The 24766-nt window shown below is 34.0% G+C and overlaps 1 protein-coding gene across 1 annotated transcript in view; it reads right to left on the reverse strand.

Annotated features, from left to right (window-relative positions):
- Window positions 1-696: 696 nt before the first annotated feature.
- The window catches only part of LOC145291403 (centrin-3-like), a 35331-nt gene continuing 11261 nt past the window's right edge, over window positions 697-24766 (reverse strand). The window contains exons 2-6 of the mRNA XM_080137211.1: window positions 20087-20222; window positions 11508-11622; window positions 3589-3703; window positions 1098-1174; window positions 697-1002 (exon numbers count right to left, since the gene is read on the reverse strand). Of these exons, the coding sequence (XP_079993337.1) occupies window positions 959-1002; window positions 1098-1174; window positions 3589-3703; window positions 11508-11622; window positions 20087-20222 (487 nt within the window). The 3' untranslated portion in view covers window positions 697-958. The remainder of the gene's footprint in view (window positions 1003-1097; window positions 1175-3588; window positions 3704-11507; window positions 11623-20086; window positions 20223-24766) is intronic.

The following is a 24766-nucleotide window of genomic DNA, read 5'->3' on the forward strand; positions in this document are numbered from 1 at the left end:
TATATATTAATATTATATATTTGACATATTTAAAACGTTATTAAAATTGTTTCTTCATTCTTGAGAATTGCATGTTTTTAATATAACTTGATTACCATATCCCAGGATAATTGTGACATTTAATAAAAAACCCCAAATACTTCAAAGCAGTTGAAAACAGATATACCAAGAATGAGTGTTGCAGTATTTGATGGTTGTTTCGATTAATAAACAAGTGAAATATATTAGTTTAAAATAAAACTATTCCATTTGTGTATACCAAAAATTACTGAATAGAATTTTAGTAATAAATTTAATAAAATTTGTTTTTTACTCTTATTTCCATTATGTGTCTAAGAGTAATCATCAAAATGCCATGCGCTCTTGTCCTTTGTTAACTATGAATAGTAATACAACTTTATTTATTTTTTTTTTAAATTAAAATTCAACTTAATGATTTTTTTTTTTTTTTTTTTTAATGCATATATATTTTGAATTGCCATATAGAGTTCAGATCAGGATATTGTGTCATAGGAAGTCATGTAGTGAGAAAATTTCTTCTTGACTAGAAGAGGAAACTGCTTTCATTGTCCTATTTTGAAAAATGAAAAGACTGGGCTGCCTGCTTGATCAAAGAATTGGTCCTATACTGCTACATGGGTTCATTTAGTTGTTTGCAACCATTTTAACTTGTGCTCATGTACTGGTTGACATGACTTTTATTTTTTTTTTTCCAAGCTGAATAAACATAATGGAAAAACACTAAAAACCTATCCAGCTAGGTTGAAGAGTAACTTATCTTGCTTTTGGTAACATTTGTTATATATTTTGACTTTTTGACCATGTTTTCGAATCTCTGGATTGTAAAACAAACCCACCAAATTTAAAAATGAAAAATAAATAAAAATAGGAAGCAAATTAAAAGTTTGTCTTTATTTTTTTATCAAAAAAAAAAAATGGAATGATTTTCATTTTATATTCACGTATCTCCAGTCATAATGGAAAGAAATTCTTCCTCGTCAACTGCAAAAGAAGTGAAAAAAAAAAAGAAATTCATCAATAAATTCAAATTAAATAAAAGAAAGCAAAAATTCCAGAATGAAGTCAAATAAACTTACTTTCGCCATCACCATTTTTATCAAATTCATCAATCATTGCTCGCAACTCATCATCCGTCATGCTTTCACCAAGTTCTCTGTAAGGGAAAAACAATTCTATTATCAATTGTGGACTTTTTTTGCAATTGAGCTCTCGAGATTTTCATCTTGTCAAAGGTTAAGCAATTTTAACACGCAAGACAAAAATATGGCCATACAATAAAGACATATCTAGTTAGAAAGTTACCTTCCTACAGAGATTTATATTATACAAGGGACATTCCATTCTATTTTTTATTCTGCCATATGCATTCATAACCTGGAATCTCTGTTGCAAATACTGACGGTGTGAGAAAGCAACCCCCTGTTAGTGACGTGCATCAGAAGCAGAAATTAGTGATTGAATTCTTGGCAAAAGTGCATTTAGAATGGTGCTGACTAGAAAAATAAATTCTGGAGCAGAAAAGGTCACTTGTTTTAATGGTACCACACTGATCTTCAAAGTTGAACTTTTGAGTTGAAAAAAAAAAAAAAATAATAGGCTTTACTTTTGAAACAACCCTTGTAGAAACGTTGGGAATCAGTAAACAGAATATGTCATTTTTTATGGCCTTGGCAAACTATGCATTTCAACAAATTATCTACTTTTGATTGTTGTAATAACATTTATCTTGAACTGTAGAAATAAAGAATTTCTTCATAAATCAGTAACTATTTCTATTTCATTAGTATAACTAATGTTAGACAAGTATTTATCAGAGAAAGATATTGTTTCTGACACTCGTTCTTTTATACTTCATTAGCTATTTTTTTTTTTTTTTTTTTTTTGATGTGGTACAGGTTAATATAATTATCAAAGTTACAGATAAGTCACAAACTACCAACGTTAGGTTAAAAAATATCAAGGGTGTTAAAGGAAGTAGAAGTTGCTTGGAACAGTGTAAACATGGCATTAAGTTTGGTCAGGGCTGTAAAGCCACTATCTCTAATATACTTCTGAAATTTATGAATCCATCTCTCTTCCCTTTAGCTATGATCAACATAGTAGGCTTGACAGAGAAACTAATCTAAGAGAAGGAAAATTGCACAATGACACTAGCACTGCTTTTGGCCACCTTGTATATGTCCCTACTATTATATTGTCTTCTATATAATTTATGGTTTGCACTTTTTGTTAAAAGTGTGCCAATAGTATATACATGCTGATAGCTGTGGTTTTTGTAATCAAAGAGACTCTTGTTAAATCAACAGCAATTTTACATTAGTGATAATATGACAAGAGAGGTAGTTCAGGTTGATATGTGGGTGATGTGTACTTGTTGATGTGGTGACAGCAGAAGTGTCACTGACTTTCTTGCTCTCTCTGCCTGCCTTTGTTTATGACTTATATTGACATTCACCCACATTTCTTGATCGGAATCTGATTGTTTGCTTATTTTGATATTCAATTTGAAATGTTGTTTTATTGCTCTGCATTTTTATCAATTCCAATCCAGCTAAAATATTTTCTCTCTATTTCATGATCTCGATTCTTTGATCAGAGTGTTGGGTTGACATCATCGCCAGCAATCCAATTTACATCTGGTTTTGCTTGATTCATAATTGCATGTATGCTAGCCTTCCAATTTTTTCTGGCGTTGTCTGTCCTCTATGCAACACTACCACTGCACTTAAGTAATATTAGACCAGAGGATGTGTGGTAAGCGATTATGTAACCCATGCTTCAATATATAAATTATTATAAACATGCAAGTACCCTTTCTGGGAGCATCCATAGTTTTTTTGAGATGAGAAGAAAATCACATGTTGCATAATTTATTTTATTTGATCATAAGTAATACTGGATCCATTTCCTAACTATGAGTTGTTTCTTCATCTATAATTCTACGTAAGTGTACTATACTTCAGGATCTGGTCAGTAACAATTACTATATCATTTTCCAATAAATAATCAACTTCAAAAACTGCCAACATAACATCTCATATGGCGCACATACACTGCTCACACCCCCTCACGAATTACATGCCAACATTGCCACATAGCGTGGATTCTGAATTTGAACTGTCATCACCGATCAGTGTCTTGTCGACAAAGATAACCATAAGCAGCCGAGCACTTATGTTCATTTTATTTGTAGATTGGTACTGGTCTTGCAAGGTCATTAGCACTGCACTTTTTAGAAAGAGATTTAAACATGGCTTTAACAAAATTAGTTACAGTTTTCTAACAATTGGTTCAATTTAATGACCAAACTATTCTGTAATAACTACAGTTAACCTTCAGAATCACTAAAATAACTCGATAAAAAACAAAACTAGAATAGTTCAAAGAGTAAAACAATAAGTAAAAGAAAAAAAAGGAAGATACATCTAGTTATTTATAAATGGTTTCATTTGCATCAGTTTATTATTTTGATGGAGGTTATAAAATGAAATTTGGATATTTAACCATCATGTACTTTTTCTAAAGTTGATTTTACAAAAAAGAAAATAATTTCTGTCAATCATTTACCGTGCAACTCGTCTTAGATTTCTTAAGCTGATTTTTCCTGTGGTATCATCATCAAACAATTTGAAAGCTTTCAAAAGTTCTGTCTGTGGATCTCTCTCAAGCATCAAATCTGTCACTGGAAAAAAAAATGATTCTGTAATACATTGAAGATAGAAAAACAAATTTTGAGTATCATTATGCAACAAAAAAAACAAATAGATTATTAGTAATAGTAGTCGTTAATGTGAAGAAAAACACTACCAAATAGTAAACCTTGCTGTGCCAGCAAATGACAGGATGAAACTTAAGGAGACAAACTAACTACAGTATATACTTGTGTATAAGTCGATGTGCATTTTAAGACCAAAAATTGTGTCATTTTCGGTATTACCTGTGTATAAGTCGACTAGATTCTAGACAAGTTAAATGGTCCGTTTCATGGCTTGTTCTTGCAGATAATTTATTTTTGTTTTGTTTTTTGTAAGACATATAAATTGTATCTTAGCAAGCGATAATACATGCATTTATGCAAGTGTGATCTATTCGATTTTCATATATAGGACCAACCCACTGCACACTTACATGAAACGAATGCAAATGTTGCTAATCAGGCATTCTGATCAATGACATGCTGTAGATTCCAGGTGCAGTTACTGTTTTTAGACATAATTTATGACATGTACTATAACAACATAAATGCATACATTGTACAAGTCGTAATATACCATAATAATGTGAACACGTTAAGTGCCATTAAATGGTTTCATTAAAAAGTTGTCATTAAATTGTTAAAACTTGTTGAATTTAGGAGAGAATGACATATTATAAATACTACATTTCCTAACCTATGAAAAAAACTGTCATATCATCACCGAATACATCATATTGAACTTAGGCCTACAGCCATGTCGAGAGAATGAACATTGCGAGAACTATTCCAATTATTATTAAGCGTCCCACTGAAAAACCGTGCATGTGCTTACATGCTGGCAAACATACTGAAGTGGGGTTTAGAAGGAGTGCGATTAATTACTATGATTACCTGGCATTTTCTATGTTATGATTGAACGCGGAGTCACTCTTTAACATTACCAAAAATATTATAAGTTGAATCCCCAAAATATAACCTTAAAAGTGTCTCCCAAAAATTCAACTCATATACAAGTATATACGGTAAATAAATATCTGGAGCTTGACAGAGAACTGAAGGTGCAATGGAACAAGAAAACTGTAGAAATACCAATAATTGTAGGAGCACTAGAAGCAGTTTTGAAAAATGACAATGAAGAATGAGAGGAAGGATTGACACTGTACAAAGCATGAATCTGTTAAAAACAGCTGACATAGAAAGTAAAATCTTAGAATGCAGAAACAAACCATATCACTAGGAAAGACACAAACCATATCACTAGGAAAGAAACAAATCACAGGAAAGTTTAAGTAAAACATTCATAACACTAAAACAAAAATACAAGCAAAAAGAAAAGTGATACACATTTAAGAACATGAGAACTCTGCAAAATCTAGTGATACGTAAGAAATAGTCTATAACTTGAGCCCGTCCCCCCAATAAAAAAGAAAAAGAAAAAGAAAACTCAGCACAACCAATATCAGTTGATATTATGGTGTGTGTATGTAAAGTTTTGTGGGGACAGAAAGACAAAGGAGAAACCATACCATCCAGACTTCAATTAAAAGGGAATGGATAATACTTGAATAATGAGGAAACTTATTGTCACTCAGGTTGCAGGGAAAATTCCTGTCTGTTGTCATGGACAACGGTTGATGCAAAAACATCAAGTGATTAACATCAGTAATTATTGAATGGAAACTACAGTAATATTTGAGAAGATTTGCTGTCACTCAGATTCCAGGAATGTCATCAGTTATGATGAACAAGAAATCATTAGAAATAATAGTGTGCAAAATCAGCATAAGAATAATAATGGAACCTGTAATAGTGATAAACGTTTTAGTTTATTTTTTATTAGCTATTATTATTTTTTTCTGACCTAATCTTGTATAGTAAATAGAATGTACTTTTAGATTTAAAGAACTCATAAAAAAGTTCTGTTGTTCAATTAGAAACAATTAAACTAGGGATTTAAGATCAAAAATGTAATATTTTTTTAAAGTGAGGAGGAGGAAGGCGAGAGAAAGAAAAGAAAGAAAACAAGAGTTGGAGAAAATCTTTTCCATTGAGAAATGAATTTTCTTCAAAGGTAATTAAAAGCAAAAAACTAAAACAACCCATGGTTATAGACAAGATAGTCTACTCTTTATTTTCAGTTTCTAATCTGCAGATGGAATGACAATGACAAGCAAGATATGGGCCCTGGTGATTAATTATCTTCCTCTCAGATAATCTTAAAGCCCCCCCCCCCCTACTCCTCATGTTAAGAATGGCTTTCTTGACTGCCTGATCATGACTAATTATTAGAGCTAGGACAACAGCATATTCCTTTCATTGTTTTGACTCTTGAATGTGCATTCATTCATATCTTATATGCTTTTATATAGAGTGATGTGGTTCTTGGTTGATTAACTGTGTCGGATATATACTTGAGAGTTAAAACAATGAAAATGAATGTTGTTGAACAATGAAAACAATGTTGTCATAGCCCTACTAATTATCCAGCCAAATGATAGCAGAAACCGGAAGTTAAAAAGAGCAAATAATCTTGACCATAACACAACCTGTTTAGTGCATTCAGTACTTTACCACCAGAAATAAAGTTATTGACTAAAACCAAACAGAAAATGAAAAATGTACTTTTTGTTTATTTTTACTAACTTCATTTGTACGTTTTTTCCAAGAAAACTTTCAAGCGTAGTTATTGACCATCAAAAAACAAAGAAAGTTTTGTCATTAGTCAGAAAAATGTTTAATACAGTCTGAGTTTTTCTTTTTATCACACTTAAAATGGACAGAAACTGGCAAAACAAAATTAAATATTAGCTTTGTATGAGAAATGGCACCAAGAAGGGAAAAACAAAAGGACAGATTTTGATTGACACTGGTTTGACCTTGACCTTTGCACATGTACATGGTCTTTGTAAAAAACAAAAAAAAAAAAAAAAGAACAGACTTGTTTGAATTTTCGTGATTGTTTTGCAACCAAAATTTATTTTTTATGTAGAGTGCATTTTATATATATATATATTATTTTTTACATGGAGGTCACCACTTATCAAGGCCCAGAAGCCACTCGGGGATAAGGGTTATTGCGTGTACAGTAATCAATGGGATAGTATCGTAGTAATCGTTAGTATTGGAGATTTGATAAAGTGTCTTACTTAAGGGGGCGGTTTATCAGGAATTTGTTTATGTTGGACTTGAAGACATCCAAGTTGTAGTCAGGTAGGAAACAGGCAAACGGAAGAGAGTTCCACAGTCGTGCACTTCTAAGAAAGAAGCTTTGTTAATGGAATCTACATTTTGATTTAGGCACAGATAAAGAGTGGAGAAAATTAATGACAGTGGCTTCAGCCAGACTGGTGTTTATCGTGAAAGATTGGCAAGGGGGGACCAGAGATTGGAGCTCAGATGAACATCTGCCATGGAAATAACGATAAAACAAAGACAGGCTCGCAACGTCTCTTTGTGATATCTTAGTTTTACAAAACTTTTGTAAAATTCACATTCATCAACAAAAGTTTTACAAAACTTTTTAATAAAACTATTTGAACCAAACTATTTATTCGTCCACGGTTTATTTTTTAAACTAGCACGACCTGTGTACCGGCGTTGCCTGGTAGAAATATGACATAAAACCAAAACAGCTATAGTTACCTGTAAAACAAAATAACCTTTGATTATCCAGTGCATTATTGTTATTTATGAGTGATGTAAATTACTGACTATTGATAAATAGCTAAAAATATTAACATAGAACACAGGTAGATGGCGGCGGTTGCTAGTAGTACTCATTCTCGGCTCAAGAAAATTACGAGCACTGGTAGCAGTGGTCAAAATGAAAGCATTTTGATTCCACTGTTTTGCATTCTCTGACAGTGGCAGCTAGCAGAATCCATTGATTGTCATAATTGACAATTAGTGTTATTTTAAGGTAGTTACTTGCCTGTACAACTGTCACAGTGGTGCATGGCAGTCAGTATCATGGACTGTTATCTAGTGGTGGTTATGATTGTTATCTGCGATAACTCGGGGATAGTAATCTTTTTAGGTGGTTACTGTTAGTTAATGGCACAGGCAGGCCCTGGTGGGCGCTGTAAGTTATTGCTGTATTGTGGGCACTCGCTGCCTAAACTTTTTGTCACAATCATCAAGTGTTAGTGAATGGTGGCCATAACCGATGTGAAGGTCACTGTGTTGGCGTAGATGTTATCTCGCAACATGTTTTGTCATTATGCAGAATATAGACCGTGCCATATTTTATATACTGTACTTATACTGTACATGGTAAGTATTGCACAATTTGTAAAAGTATATGGTCTCTCAAAAAACTAATGATTATAAAAGTTATTTTGAGATATTTCTTGATATGATATACATTCTGTAAATGAAGGTGAAAACCTGTGCAAGCTATGGTGGAAATCTGAAAACCTTACTGATAGTACATTATGTATGTTCGTTTTGGAAAAATTGTAAAGGAATTTTTAAGCATTTTAATTGGCGAATCAAAAGTTGTACTTGAGAAAAACTCTTTATTACATCATTAATGTGTCCCATAAACATCCCGTAAGAAATTGTCTATAAGTTTTATGTAGGAGAAGGAGAAGAAAAAGAAGAACGATAAGAAAGAAAAATAAAATGACAGAAACAAATAATAAGGAAGCACCGGTGTGCTGGCCAGAAAAAAGAAAACAGTGTCTGTGTTTACATATGGGCGTCAAAGAATGACTAAATAGCTAAGAAAACAATGACGAAAATGATTAAAAATATGAAGACATCAAAGAAGATGAAAAAAACCCCAAAAAACAAAGAACATGAAAAAATAGAGTGTCCTTTAAGAAACTGTGTGAAGGTTTTGCATAAAAGAAGAAGATAAAAAAGACAGAGAGGAGGAAGATGACCAATAGTGTGTCCCGTAAGAGATTTTGTGATAAGCGATGTTGTATGGCTGTTCAGTTGATGCCATCTTGTCTTGTTTTTAACCATTCAAAAAATACCGGAAATGGATATCCCCTTAATCCAAGGAATGCAAGCGGACAACCAATGGGATTTTATGAACTTTTCTACGGTAGCCCTTATTATTTTACAAACTAAAAATGAAAAGGCAAATTCAAATTCATGTCGATGATCCAAATACAGACAGTGAAATTGTAAAATTTGCAGACAATGCAATGAACTTCCCGGTTACAAATAGGAGAATGTGAATAGAAAATAATTAGGGAAAGATAGTTTTGCTGCCTCTGCTAACTAAGACATAGTTTGGATTGTGATGCTCCTAAGAATTTATAAGATTTTATTATAACGGATGAATGTGACTGCAAATATGTGCTAAACCTACATAAGATAGCAGCTAATAGTCTGATCATAATGAATTATAAGTAGCGCCTGCGGTTGCAAACCTACAACTCTTTTTTCCAGAGGGTAAAAATTGCGTCTGTTTTATTATGTATAGAGATAAGGAAAAACCAAGTATTCCAATCCATGGTGTTCCATTTTAAGAGGAACAAACTTCCGAAAATGAGTCACTCTGGATAAATTTCTATATCTATAAAAGTGAAAATGCGTATGTGTGTGTGTACATTTCTCTACCAAATAACTGTCAATTTTCGGTCTACAGACTTGAGATTTGACATAAGGAGTATTGAGATTTGGGAAAATCTTTTTAATTGGTTTTCGGCCAGAAATTTGGCCGTCAAGGTGGTCAAAGTTCAACAATTTGACCCTTGAAAACTCTACCAAACTCCTCCACCAATTTTGGGTCTAAACACTTGAAATTTTAAATGTAGGTTACTTGGACATGGGTCAAACTTAATAATCTGATTTAAGCCCAAAAAAATAAATGTTAAGGGGTCAAAATTGAGGTTAAAGTTTAAAATATTTGACCTCTGCGGTCTCTACCAAATTATACAGCTATTTTCTGGTCTAAACATTTGAAATTTTACATAAAGGGTATTCAGAGATAGGGCAAACTTTTTAATTGGTTTGGGTTGAAAATTTGATCTATTTAAAAGATTTGACCTTTGTGGTGTTTAGCAAACTACTCAGCCAATTTTGGGCCTAAACATTTGAAATTTATACATAACTGGTATTCAGACATGCGGTAAGCATTTTAATCAGTTTTGGGGCAAAAATTTGGCTACCAAAAGGTCAAAGTTGAAAGAGTTGACCGTTGCAGATTCTACCAAATTCCTCTGCCAATTTTGGGTCTAAACACTTGAAATTTTAGATGTAGGTAACTTGGACATGGGTAAAACTTTTTATTTTGATTTGAGACCAAAATAATAAATGTTAAGGGGGTCAAAATTGGGGTCAAAGTTAAAGAAATTGACCTCTACGAAATTACTCAGACAATTATTGGTTTAAACATTTGAAATATTACATAAAGTATATTCACATGTAGGGCAAGTTATGAACAGTAAATAGGGTAAACTGCTAGTATTTCCAAAAAATTAATAAATAAAAAAACAAGTTATATTATTTACCAAACATTTTGTGGGGAACATGATTTTATCTACAATAAAATCAAGCAAGTATAAACAAGCAAGATTTGAAAAATACATAATTTTATTTACAAACCTTTATTACTTCTATTTTTAAAAAGATGAAGTGTAGTATCACAGCATACGACAACATTACTCATATACTACATTTTGCTCCGTGCCAAATCATCAAGGACAGTTTTGAAAGAGAAAACCTGCTTTTCCAATCCATAGTGTTCAATTTTTGGAGGGACAAGCTCTCCAAAATAAGCACTTCTTTGTCACTTACCAAGGAGAGAAAAGATGAAGTGTAATATCACAAAAACATTTTAATAACAGGATTTTCCCGACATTAAAAACTGTTGTAAAAATTGAAAATCTAGCATGCTAACCTTTCCTGTCTGCTGTCAGTGAAGGAGAAATCTTTTTAGACCGAGGCAAGTTTTATGCATAATAATCATAATAAAATACATGATTTTATTTACAAATCTTTTTGTAATTTTTATTTTAATAATAAAAAAAACTGTTATTTACTTGCCTCCCCACAATGGCAAAGTAAAATACAAGTTTTTAATGGAGAGAACCAAACATATTTAAACAAAATACATTTAAATAAATGGATGATGTTCAGAGATTGTATCGCACAATCTGAAAAATATTTTCTGAGTGTCTTTCAAGTCATAGAAATTCCTTCAGATAGAAATCTAAAGTGAGATCATCTACAACTGAACACTGATTTAATAAACCGTTTGTGGCGATTCTAATCAGCATCCTAAATTCTCAATTATTAAATCGGTTTTTGATGTAAGGAAAATTCTTTTCCCCACAAAATGTTTTGCATATAATGTAACTTTTTTTTTTTGTAATAAAAATATCAATCCAGAATGCCTCATTGTAGGAAGCTTGTTCCTTCCAAAATGTAACACTGTGGACTGGAACAATGCCTGTGATGAAAATATTTGCTTTAGCAGGTTTTTCCTTATTTAGAAAATTTAAAAATGTTTGGTTTAAATAGTTTTATTAAAAAGTATAAATATATAAAAAAAAATGCATTCTACATAAAAAAATAAATTTTAGTGTTGAAGATTGGCAAAACAATTGCAAAAATTCAAACATGTCAGTCATTAAATATTTCTTTTCAGAGACCACATACATGTGCGAAGGTCAAGGTCAAACCAATGTCAACCGAAATCTGTCCTTTTGTTTTCCTTTTTAGCTCAAGTTATTTGGGGTCCTTATTCTCTTCTTGGTTTGAGAAATGCTATTTAATATTTACATATAGCCACTTTGCTTGGCTTTACATTATATATAAGATATATACTTACTGACTTCATTGAAATCATCAAAACCAATTTTACCAATTCCTTCAATATCATAATCATGAAGAATCTTCAAGACGTTGGTTTTTTTCACTTCAAATCCCAGTGCTCGCATGCATACCTACAGCAAAAGAAATACTTTATTATTACTGCTCTATTTTCTAAGCAAAAATTAAAGTAATTACTAAAAAAAGACTATGATTGAAAGACACCTAGTGAGTATCACGGCCATATTCATAAGTGAATTAGTCTCAGCAAAAAGTTAACAAACCATTGGGATCTCCTTATAATTTTTTTTTTTTTTTTTTTTTTTTACATAGGCATCACCACATTATCAAGGCCAAGAGGCCACTCAAGGATAAGGGTTAAAGAGTGTACAGTAGAAATTGGACAACATAGTAATCATTAGTAATGAAAATTTGGTAAATTTGATAACTTATATGGAACGGCTCATCAAGAACTTATTTACTTTAGACTTGAAGACAACCATATTGTAGTCAGCCGGAAAGCAGGAAAACGGAAGACAATTCCACAGGCGTGCAGTTCTAAGAAAGAAGCTTTGTTCATGGAATCTACGTTTAGGTTTAGGCACAGATAAAAAGTGGGGGGAATTATTGATAGTGTTTACAGCTAGACGAGTGTTTCTTGTGAAAGTTTGGCGAGGGGGGACCATAGATTGAAGCTCAGTCGAACACTTTCCATGAAAATAACGATACATCAGAGACAAACTCGCAACATCTCTTCTGTGAGATAGGGGTTGCAAAGAAGAGAAAAGGACATCTCTTACGAGGCTACGAAGTCTATTTTAAACTCTATCAAGGCAGGCCAAGTCCTTTCTAGCAGCTCCTGCCCAGATGTGGCAAGAGTATTCCATTCTTGGACGTACCTGGCTCTTATATAGATAGAGAATAGCATCAGCAGTGAGATATCTACTGGATCGATTGAAAGATCCCACCATTTTTCCAGCGGCCTTGGCAACAGATTTGATGTACGTGTTCCATTTAAGATCAGGAGTAATGGTCAAGCCAAGAAGCTTGTCAAAACTTGAGGCCTCCTGAAGACGAGAGCCATTCATTTCAATTGATGCCAGATGTGGATCAGAATGTTGATGATGTAAAGAGAGAAGCTTGGTTTTAGATGCATTAAAAGTAACCAGCCACTCCTTACCCCATTGTACTACGTGCTCAAGATCAGAGGAGAGAGAATTGGAGAGAACTTGGTCGTTTACTGTCTTAGATGTGCTACCATAAATGGTAGTGTCGTCAGCATAAATGTCTACAAATGATGTAAGGATGTGATTTGGAAGATCATTAATGTAGATCAGGAAAAGAGTTGGGCCCAGGATGGACCCCTGAGGGACACCGGCATTAATACTGTGAGCTTCTGATTTTTGCCCCTCAACTACTACTCTTATGAACCTATCAGAAAGAAATGATTTAATAATTGAGAAGACATTTCCAGCAATACCATAGCTAGAGATCTTATGAAGTAAACCTTTATGCCATACCCTATCAAAGGCCTTAGATATGTCAAGAGCAATTGCCCTAGAAAGGTTGCCTCCATAGAGATTTGCTAATCCTATGAGATAACTGTAAGCACATCTGCTGTAGATCTAGCAGAACGGAAACCATATTGAGTGTCACTAAGAAGGTTATTTTTGTTGAGATGGTTGATTACTTCTGTATTTAACACAGATTCCAGCAACTTACTCATGACGCACAGGAGACTTATTGGCCAGTACTGAGAGGGGGATGAGCGATCACCTGAATTCTTAAATACAGGGCATACTGATGAGATTTTCCAGGGAGATGGGAAACTATTCTCCTTAAGACAACGTTTAAACAGTTTTGTAAGTATGGGTGCTAGTTCAGATTGAAGTTTTTTGAGTACTATAATTGGAATACCGTCAGGGCCAGTTGCTTTACTGGAATCAAGGTTTTTGATTAGCTTGGCAACATCACGTACAGATATACGTATATCACATAGCGTGTTTTCTGATACAGGAGGAAATATTGGGGTTTGGCGGCCTTGATCGCAAAGGGTAGAATTAGCTGCAAAGTTCTTGACAAAGAGTTTGGCTTTGTCTGATGCTGACGAGATTACCTCAGGTCCATTGATAATAGTTGGGATGGAGCACACGCTTCTGTTCAGGATTCTGTTTGCTATTTGCCAAAACTGGTGGGAACCAAGCCGCTGCTCAGCTACTTTGGACTTAACAGATTGAGCATACAACTCTCTTGCATTCTTTATTACTTTCTTACAATGGTTGCTGGCAGTCCTGAAAGCGGCTTTAGTTTCCATACATCTATTACGTTGGAAACAGTGGAAAAAGTGATTTCTGTGCGCAATGGCAGCAGCACATTCTGGAGAGAACCATGGCTGGCTGTTAGGTTTTTGCTGAAACTTTTTCGAGGGTATGAAACGGTCAATACCTACAATTAACCACTCCGTCAGGTCTAATACTATAGAGGACACATCCTTTTTAAACATGGAATGCAGAGGTAGATCAGATATAAATGTATGGAAGCTATCCCAGTCAGCCTTAGTGTATCGATATACTGTACGATGGAGAGGTACGTCTGGGGACTTATTACATTTCATTTTTATCTTAATTGATGCAACAGAGTGGTCGGAAGAGCCAAGAGGCGACAGAACAGAAACTGAACATAGTTCAGGGCAAGTTGTGAGAAAAAGGTCTAGTAGGCTTGCATACTGGCCGTCATTGTCGGGCACACGGGTGGGTTCCTGAACAATCTGAGTGAGGTCATAGGCAATGGAGAAATCATGACAGAACCTCCCCTTATCATCGGTCTTGTTAGAGTGGGTCAACCATTCGACGTTGTGAACATTGAAGTCACCACATACGTGAATGTTAGCTGAAGGATAAGCAGATAAGACTTGGTCAATTTTCTCAGATATGCTTTGAAAGATAGTAACTCCGCTGTTATGGGGGCGATAGAGAGTAAATATAAATGCCGTAGTGTGAGCTAAAGCAACCCGGAAGCACATATAGGGTCTATCCTTGGACCTCTATTGTTCCTGATATTCATAAACGACCTCCCTGATAATATTGTTTCGGAGATGGGTATATTTGCCGATGACACCACTCTCTATAACAGATATGAGGGGAAAACAAATGAACACATATCTAAGAAAATGGCAGAAACACTAGAGGATGACCTCCAATCCGTAGTGGAATGGGGACAAAAATGGTTGGTCTCATTCAATGCTGCTAAGACTAAGCTTGTTTCCTTCAATAACTACAAGAAACCTTCTCTACCACCAATAGCAATGGCCAAGAACACATTGCCTGAAAGTACTTCTTTTAAACTCCTCGGCCTAACGTTTACAGGGAATATGAACTGGAATAGATTCATTGAGAGCATTGCCAAGGCTGCTGCAAGGAAGGTTGGCTCCCTCTACCGTGCTAGAAAACTACTTACGCCTGCCAGTATCCTATACCTCTATAAGGCAACCATTCGCCCATGTATGGAGTACTGTTGTCACATCTGGGCTGGTGCATCTGCTGCTTGTCTCTCGCTCCTGGACAGGGTTCAAAAAAGAGTCGCAAACCTGATAGGTCCTGAACTGTCATCTAGGCTTCAACCTCTGTCCCATCGACGAGATGTTGCATCCCTCTGCCTGTTCTACAAATACTTTAATGGTGAATGCTCTGACGAACTGCAAACACTTGTACCTCCCCGACGTAACTACCCCCGACAAACCCGACAAGCTACTAAGTCTCATCCCTTTACAGTGGAGATCCCTCGGTGCAAGAAAGCCTTTTACTCCAATAGTTTCTTCCCCAGAACTGCGGGTCTTTGGAACTCCCTTCCGGGATTCTGCTTTCCCAACTGCAATGATATGCAGAAGTTCAAGTGTAATGTTAACAAACATCTTTCTACTCTTCTCCCTTCATAATGACCCCGCTAATTAATTCCCTAATAGTAGCCCCCTGCTTCAAAGTGGCACTGTGCCTTGTTTGGGGTGAAAATTGAATAAAAAAAAAAAAAAAAAAGTTAGGATCTTCCCTGGAGATGTCCCTACCACATGGAAAGCTATCCCTAATATAGGCACATATTCCATGCCCATGGCGATCTTGGGAGTCAGATTTAGAAGTTAAGTTAGAGTATCCTTTAATTGCGAACTCTTCTAGGGAAATAGCCTGTCCAATGCCAGTTCCACTTAAAAATAAAAGGTCTGGTTTAGTCTCCTGTAATTGGGTTTCAACCTCTGGAAGGTTAGAACGTAGACCCCTGATGTTGGAGAAGGAGACATGGTAGTAGGGGTCTACGTTAGAAGTTGGAGAACCGGGTTTAATCGTGTATTTTTTCTTGAAACTTGTCATGATGAAATTTTGGAATTTGTGGACTAGGTCGTCAGATTTACTTAGAGCAGGACAGAGAGGGGAAACTAAGAGAGAAAAAGAAACGAAGAATTTTTTTTTTTTTTATTTGTAGCTAATGATAAGGTAAAGCCGTAACAATTACCCACTAGTATGGCATCGAGAGGCCCCACCAGAAGCTAATGCATGGTCCAGAATCCATTCACCAAATGGATATACAGCAGCCCCAGTACTTCGCACCTGCTGATAGGACAGCCTCCTTAGTGGTTAATCCAAGGTTCGGGCCCCTGACTATCAGGTGGATAACGTCAGCCCAGACAAAACGTTTACCTCCAGCACCCTTACTAGTGACATGGCTACAAGGATAGACATAGAAACAGAAAATTTCCGCCATCTCTGCCAACTGTTCGCGCAAAATACTGCCAACCTAGAAAACAGCTTTTTCTTCTCCCTTTGTCAGAAAAATCACTCATTAAAAAATGAGGACTGAGGGACAAATAAGAAGAAGCGAGAGTAACAGGAGCTGCCGATAACGCATCCACAATGCGTTTTCTACTCTCCATTAAAAAAAAAAAAAAAAAAAAAAAAAAAAAAAAATTGCTGGGGATGGGGCATTCTACTGAATTCGACATTAGTCGCTATTTCAGAGACCCCTTACTGAGAGATCTTTTTTTAAATTCTACTTGTCCCTTTAAGCACAATTATTTGTATCTCTTGCACTTGGTGCACTGGGTATATTTGCCAGGTAGTTTTTGAAATTCTTTGTCACGAATCTGGTTTGTCCTATAATTACTAAAATGATGGATTGCACAAATTTGAAAGCAATTTTAATCCTTTCACTAGATGAGTATGATAAAAGAAAACAATACAATTGGGAATCATCTTATGTTTGACCTCATAAACAAGTTTTGAACAAATGCACATGCCTACAGCAATCAAATAAAATAAACCTAAACAGAAAAGGGCTTATGTCATTCTTGACTGAATTTTCAAACCCAAATAAAATAGAATATATTTGTTTTTATATATTTTTCATTTTCTTTCAATCTAAGTTCTTAGAAATCAAGAGGACACCCTACCTAAGGCTAACACTTGAACTCTACATGAGAACATAGATATTTGCATAATTATTTCAAATTCTTTATCTAACAAGCACAGAGTTAGTAAAGAAGTTGAGGACATAATTTTCCTCTCCCCAATTAACCATTCTATTATGTTATAGCATATCTTTCTTTTTGATCTCTTGGTTTTACTGGACTCCAGGACAAAAATTTATCTAATCTAGTGGAGTATTCAGCTTCGTGCTGTTACTTGAGGTAACATCACTTGGAGAATGTGCACCATTCCTCGTAAAAGCTAGTGTGGGTTAGCTATAGTGAGATCTTATTTGGGCTGCAGATACTGTATGATTTTGAATATTTGGTCAGGGTTTACTTCTAGAAGAAAGTGTCCTCATGCCAGGTTGTCTTGGCAAACCTGTGTACAGACATTCGAAGGTAGTGTCTAGTAAGCATTCGAGTTCTCTGTGTATGTGTCCAATCAAGTGCCAGAATAAAACTAATAAACAAAACAGTGTCTTAAAGATTTCTATATTTTACTGCTTTGGATTTTTGGGTAAGCTGAATTTACATCCATTTCCTTCTTTCTTCCTCTCTTTATATATAGATTATAGATATGTTTTAGGTAAAAATATTCTAGTTTTGGAGTTTTAGTCCAAGACTTACAGACACACAAACGACTTCTCTTTAGATATTGATTTGAAAAGACAAATAGAATATTTTTCTTTTTTGTTTTTCGTATAATTAAATATTTCTTTAAAAATATAATCATTAGTTTCTGGCATTTTTATCTGATATTTTTTTTTAGATTCACTGGATTGTAGGGTGAGGAAAGTTGTCAAAAATCTGTTATTATCTTTTTGAAAACGGGTTGGATTTTTATTTTATGAAAATCATTCCAGATAAGGCATGAAGCCAGTTGATGTGAGGAGCTAAAAAATACTTCAAGGTAAAAAAAACTAATCAACGATAAGTGCTAGATGGATAGATTCCGACCCAGAAAACAGCAATATTTTTCCACTTTCTCAGAAAGATTGCTCATGGAATATGAAGACTAAAGGAAACTATACCTTAATTATTCCACATCTAGGAATTCACATACATTCTTTCAAAGTGATCAAGACATTGCCATCTAACTCAGGAATTCACATACATTCTTTCAAAATGATCAAGACATTGCCATCTAACTCAGGAATTCACATACATTCTTTCAAAGTGATCAAGACATTGACATCTACCGTTCTGCATATTAAACTGTTCAGATTTTATCTTCCTTTGAGCTCATCAGATCTAAGCTTTTCTTTAAAACTTACATTACACATCCACCATATCATTTCTCTCCATGCAACGCATGTCCTCAATGCTCACTGGGCAGGTTTTACTTCCTTACTTCATCACACTACATGCACATGACTGATAGACTCTTCTTAGGTCTGACAGTGGTAACACTGTTGATTAGTAGTAGAAAAAGTTCTATTATAACTCTCTACCACTTCCATGGACTATTGTCCACAGTTGCGGTGGATTACAAGTTAAATGCAATCCCCTAACTGCGAGATTACAAATATAACATCATCTAGTCTTAGATCCTTTAAACGCATTCAAGCATTCACTGGACGCTGGAATCATGTATATATTAGCTCCGAGGTGCACAAAAATGCGCAGATCCTGAGTCGATGTGGCAACATAATTTCCACATCAACAGGCTTTCAGAAGAGATACTAAAACAATACTTTCGCTCTCCAAAAGGTCTCCAAAGTTGGTCGTCTGGTTGCTGGTTACTGCAAATAGTTTCTTCTTTCACAAAAGGTCACCATTCAGCTGAAAACTCCTGTTGCTGGAAAGGTTTGGTTTGTTAATGTCTGTGAAAAAACTTGATTACTTTCAAGCCAATCTATGGGAATTAGAGCTTTGCCTGTTTAATAATTAATGAGAATCATCCAGCAAGGTCAGTTGACTTTGCCCAGGGTCCATAATATTGGCACACTAAAAAATTATTCCATCCACTCTATCACACAAGCACCTGCTCATGCTGAAATCATTTAATCAATGTAACAACATTTCTGAACAACCTCAATAACTTTTCTATACACTATTAAACCTAGGAAATGAAATTTTTTAGGGATGATCACTTGTTTGTGAAGATTTTCATAAATGGCTTATATTAATATATTACTATCATAGAGTGCATCGCTCCTAACCTAATTATTTTTATTTCTGATTTTAATAAGACTTATACCATTGTTAAATGACACAATATTACATAGATTATCAAAATGTAAGTACGTTTTGATCATTTTAAGACCCTCTAATAGAGTCTTAACTCTGCAAAATTAAGATTTACCTACATCCATAACTTTAGACATGTAAGCTTTGTTTTGATGGTGATATTCAACCTATTGCTATTATTGTAACAAGATTAATTTGAAGTGATAAAAAAAAGCAAAATTATAACTTAGGTGGTGGTGAGGAGTGTGAGGAAATGTGCTTGAAATGAGACTATGATTGTTTGGATAATTTCAAGGTTTTGAACATTTTATTGCTTGTATTTTGAGGTATGTCGTCTTGAGCAATATATTAAAAACCATTGTCAGAGTTAAAAATGCACAGCTGAAAATTACAGTCGCAAATAAATAAACAGAAAAATCTTTGATAGACTTGTATATACGGCAAAAATAAGTGTCTATTCCAAAAATTAGGAAAAATTATCGAGAAGAATTTTAATTAAAAGTAAAAATCAGTTTTACTGTAATTTTCCAATTTGCCACCAACAAGGGTGCCAATACATGCTAAACAAGGGAGATAAGTCACTTTATTATTTGCCAAGTAATTATCAATGGCAAATCAGAAAATAGGATAAAAACTGCTTTTTATTTTTAATTAAAATTCTACTCAATCATTTTTCCTTATTTTTGGTGAACGAAACTATTTTTTGCTTGACATGTAAGTATATAAAAAAGTTTTCCAGTTAGTTTATTTGGAATTGTGATTTTTACCTGTGTATTTAATGGAAAAACACCAGGATCGATAAAAAACAAGGACATTATGTGAAATTATTAAATGTTGTAAAGAGTGTCTCATCATTCATAAACCTTTGCTGAGACATGTATTTCAATTATTCAAATATAAAGGGAAATATAATTTAAAAGAAAATAAGTAAATAAAAGAAAACTTTGACTTACTTTTAGCTCATAATAATCAATAGCTCCATCTTTGTCCGTATCAAATAATTCAAATGCCTCTTTGATTTCCTCTTTCTGTTCGTCTGCTAATTCACGTTTTTTCTTTTTCTTGTTTTTTTCTAAAGCAAAATCTGTTCTGATTTAAAATAAACAAAACTAAATTAAAAGGGAACAGATAAATAAAAGGAAATATCCCTCACAATGACACATCTATTAATTACTGTCAATTTTTTTTTTTTTTTGCAGAACCAACTAAGTGAAACAAACTAATTAAAAAGAATTTATTTTTAAAATTCAGTTTTGAAAGATAACAGGCTAAAGATAATCCACCTAAAAAAAGGAAAACAAAACCCAAATATCCATCCCCAACGAACAGTGTACCGATACTTGATATCTGACTGAGCTGGTTTCCTAATATTTGTATCAGAGCATCTGACAAAGTCAAACTCTTTGCAAAAAACTTTGCAACAAACTCAACCCTATGCGATCAGGGTCTTCTACCTCCTAAGACTGAAAATAAGCTGAGTAACATCCACATATCTGTTCATAATATTGCCACACTCATCAAGAAACTTGATGCCAGAAAATATTCCAGTTATAGTATTAAAAAAACTGCAACCAGAACTAGCCCCTATTCTTGCAAAGTTGTTCAATCGATGCATAAAGGAGAAATGCTTCTCAGCACCTTCAAAAACCTCAATAGTTTACCCAATATTTAAAAATAGTAGAGATTGGTCTTCTGCATCTCAGTACAAACCAATTAGTCTTCTGTGTGTCACAAATAATTTGCTTGAATCTGTGTTAAATAGAAAATTGTCAAACACCCCAGCAAAAACAACCTACTCAGCAACAAACAATATGGTTTCCGTCTGGCAAGATTTACAGTTGATGAACTGACTGTAATTTCACATAGAAACAATAGTTCTTGACATAATATAAGCATTTGATAGAATTTGGCATAAAGGTCTACGTCAGAAGATTTCCAGCTATGGAATATCTGAAAATGTCTTAACCATCAAATCTTTTCTCTCTGATAGATTTATACAAGTAGTTGTTGATGGGCAAGTCTAAAGCTCAAAGTATCCATGCTGGTGTGCCTCAGAGATCTATGCTCTTCCTTATCTTCATTAATGATCTCCCAAATCACATTCCAAGTGAAATGAAAATGAACACATATATAAGGAAATGTCAGAAACACTAGAGAAAACCTCCAATCTGCAGTGGAAAGGGGACAAAAATGGATGGTCATATTCAATGTTGCCAAGACTAAGCTTGTTTCCTTCAATAATTACAAGAAACCTTCTCTACCACCAATAGCAATGGCCCAAAACGCATTACCTGAAAGTACTTCTTTTAAACTCCTCGGCCTAACATTCACAGGGAACATGAGTTGGAATAGATACATCGAGAGCATTGCCAAGGCTGCTGCAGATATAGGTGAGCTCTCTCTACTGTGCTAAAAAGCTACTTACGCCTGAAAGGATGCTGTACCTCTATAAACCCACCATTTGCCCATGTATGGAGTACTGTTGTCACATTTGGGCTGATGCATTGGCTACTAACCTCTCAATCCTGAACAGAGTTCAAAAGAGAGTTGCCAACCTGATAGGTCCTGAACTGTCATCTAGACTTCAGCCTCTGTCCCATCGATGAGATGTTGTATCCCTCTGCCTGTTCTACAGTATTTTAATGGTGAATGCTCTAGTGAACTACAAGCACTTATGCACTCTCGACGTAAATACCCCTGACAAATCCGCCAAGCAGCTAAATCCCACCCCTTCACAGTAGAGATCCCTAGGTGTAAGAAAACCTTCAACTTCAATACTTTCTTCCCCAGAACTGCTAGACTTTGGACCTCGTTTCTGGGATTCTGCTTTCCCAACTGTACTGACATACAAAAGTTCAAGTATAATGTGAACAGACATCTTGCTGCCCATCTTCCTTCATAATATCCCTGCAACTTATGTCCCAGATGGTAATCCCTTACTTCTAAGTGGCACTGTGCCTTGTTTGGGGTGAAAATTGAATAAAAAAAATAAAAACAAGTTCATTCATCGACATATACGCAGCTGACACTATGATCTATGGCAACACTTCAAAGGCCAACAAAATCAAGATCTCTTGAGTTTCTCTCCTCAAACCTTGAGCATGTGGTACAATAGGGTAAAAAGTAGAAAGTTAATTTTAACGCATCCAAAACCAAGCTTTTATCTTTTCACTATGAATGCTCTGATCCCCATTTGGCCCCAATTGATATGAATGACTCTCATCTAAAAGAGGCTCCCTGTTTTGACAAACTTCTGGGTTTGACATTTACTCCTTACATGAAATTTACATCTACATTAAATCTATCGGCAAGGTTGCTCAAAAAATGGTTGTGTCATTTTACCTCTCCAGAAGATATCTAACTCTCGATGCGATCCTCTAGCTGTATAAGAGCCAGATACTTCCTAAAATGGAGTACTTCTTCTATATATAGGTGAGAGCTGTTCAGAAACCTATCTTGCCATGACAAAGTTCAAAATCAGCTTTGAAACCTAGTAGGTAATGGCCTTTTTTCTTCCTTGAAACCTCTTTCCTACAGAAGAGATGTTGTGAGCCTGTTTATGTTTATTTATTATTTTCATAAGCTTCAATCTATGGTCTCCTCTTGCCAAACTTTCACAAAAAACACTTGTCTAATTACAACAGCCATCAACATTCTCCAACACTATCTGGGCCTAAATTTAAACGCAAATTCTATAAACAAAGTTTCTTTCCTAGAACTGCCCACTTGTGGAACTCTGTTCTGCTTCCCAACTGACTACAATAGGATAGTTTTCAAGTCCAATGAAAACAAGTTCTTGTAGAGCTGCTGCCCCTCCTCCTAAATATCCATTCCTTCCTCATTTCCATCACTAACTATTAATACACTGTTGTCTCTATGACTACCGTACACTCATTAACACTTATCCTCGAGTGGCTTTCGGATCGTAAATATATATTTTTAACATTGTATCAAAAACATGAAAGAAAAAATTTTATCACTTTTATTATAAAAAAAAAAAAAAGAAGAAAAGTGAAACCAAAATGAAAGTAAAAAGACTCCTGGGTAACACCGAGTAAGGTATTGTTACTTTAAAATAAATATTGAATTCACGAAGCTTTGAAAAAATACGTATGTCTTATTTAAAAATCTAAACGCTACGCAATATATGACTAACGAAAGAAGATTTTTAGGTCAGAATCAATTTTTTGAAAACTTCAGAAGGTGAGTGTTTGAATTATCGACCCCCAACACTAGTTTTATGAGGCCAAAACAGAGATGAAAGAATAACGAAGAGAGTAGAGTTATGCCCCTTTTGGAGTCAAGGGGAGATAATTCATTATTTTAGAAAATGTGTCGACTCAATTTGCTCGTTTAAACGGCAAATAAAATATACAAAACTCGTAATTTCTCTTTTTTAAAGTGGTTTGTTTCATTTCTTTATGGAATATACTTCCAAAATAAACTATTAAAGTTTTTAGAAAAAATAGAAATATTTTTTATTAAAAAAAACAACACCAAAAAATAAAAACAGTGTTTACAAAGTGCCTTGGAAAGAGCATAACAGTTCACATTAAACCTGCAAATATTGTAAAAATTGAACCAATAGAAAAATTTTGATAGATTTTTAAATTAAAAAAATTGAAAAAAATTTAACTCGTAAAATTCAATTCACGGTCACGTAATGAATTGAATTTTACGAGTTAAATTTTTTTCAATTTTTTTAATTTAAAAATCTATCAAAATTTTTCTATTGGTTCAATTTTTACAATATTTGCAGGTTTAATGTGAACTGTTATGCTCTTTCCAATAAACCGAATATAATATTCTAAACAAACGTTTTTTTTTTTAAATTCACCCCCCCCATTTTGAAATGTCTATTAAAATGAAAATAATTAATTTTCTCACCTCAGATTTATATATCACAAATTGAAGATAAAAGATCAATAAATAATCTAATTTAAACAAAAAAAAAAAAAAGAAAGAATAGTTTTGTGCAAATTTACCTGTTAAGTTAAAAGTTTAAAACCTTTTTTTTTTTTTTAAAAACCATGTTGATTTTTTTAAAAGTGAAACCTCACATTTTTCAAATTTTGTCCTGAAAAGATTGAATACCTACAATTTTTTCTGCTTCATTCAATGTTTTTTTTTTTTTTTAGATTAAAAAAAAAAATCACCCTATAAAGAAGAAACAAAATATATTAAATCATGTATTTCTTTAAGAGAAAAAAAAAAAAAAATGGAAAATCGGTCGAGTGGAATTTTTATAAATGGCAAAAACTGATAAGTGAAATGTGATCATTTTTCAAATTACGATGGCCCATATTTAACTAACTTTTGTTTACAGCCAGAAATAGAAAGGGAGATTAATTCTAGCGCTTAAGGCCACCGAAGTTCTCAATTTGAAGAAAAGGAGACGTTTGTCTCCCTTTATTCCAGTTGTGAAACATCTGATATCGTAGTATTTTTTAATCCTGGCTTAAAAAAAGTATTTTATTTAAAAAGGACATGGAATATAAAATATAAATTCTTCCCAATTAAGAATGGAAGTACCCATTGATTAGTATTTTTTATAGGTAAGTGATTTTTTGGAATTATATATATATATATATATATATATTATATTCGAAGTAAGTTAAAATTTGTTGATTTTC

Source organism: Euprymna scolopes, chromosome 2 (assembly GCF_053919585.1).
Source record: "Euprymna scolopes isolate OS-2025 chromosome 2, ASM5391958v1, whole genome shotgun sequence".
NCBI classification, from domain to species: Eukaryota; Metazoa; Mollusca; class Cephalopoda; order Sepiida; family Sepiolidae; genus Euprymna; species Euprymna scolopes.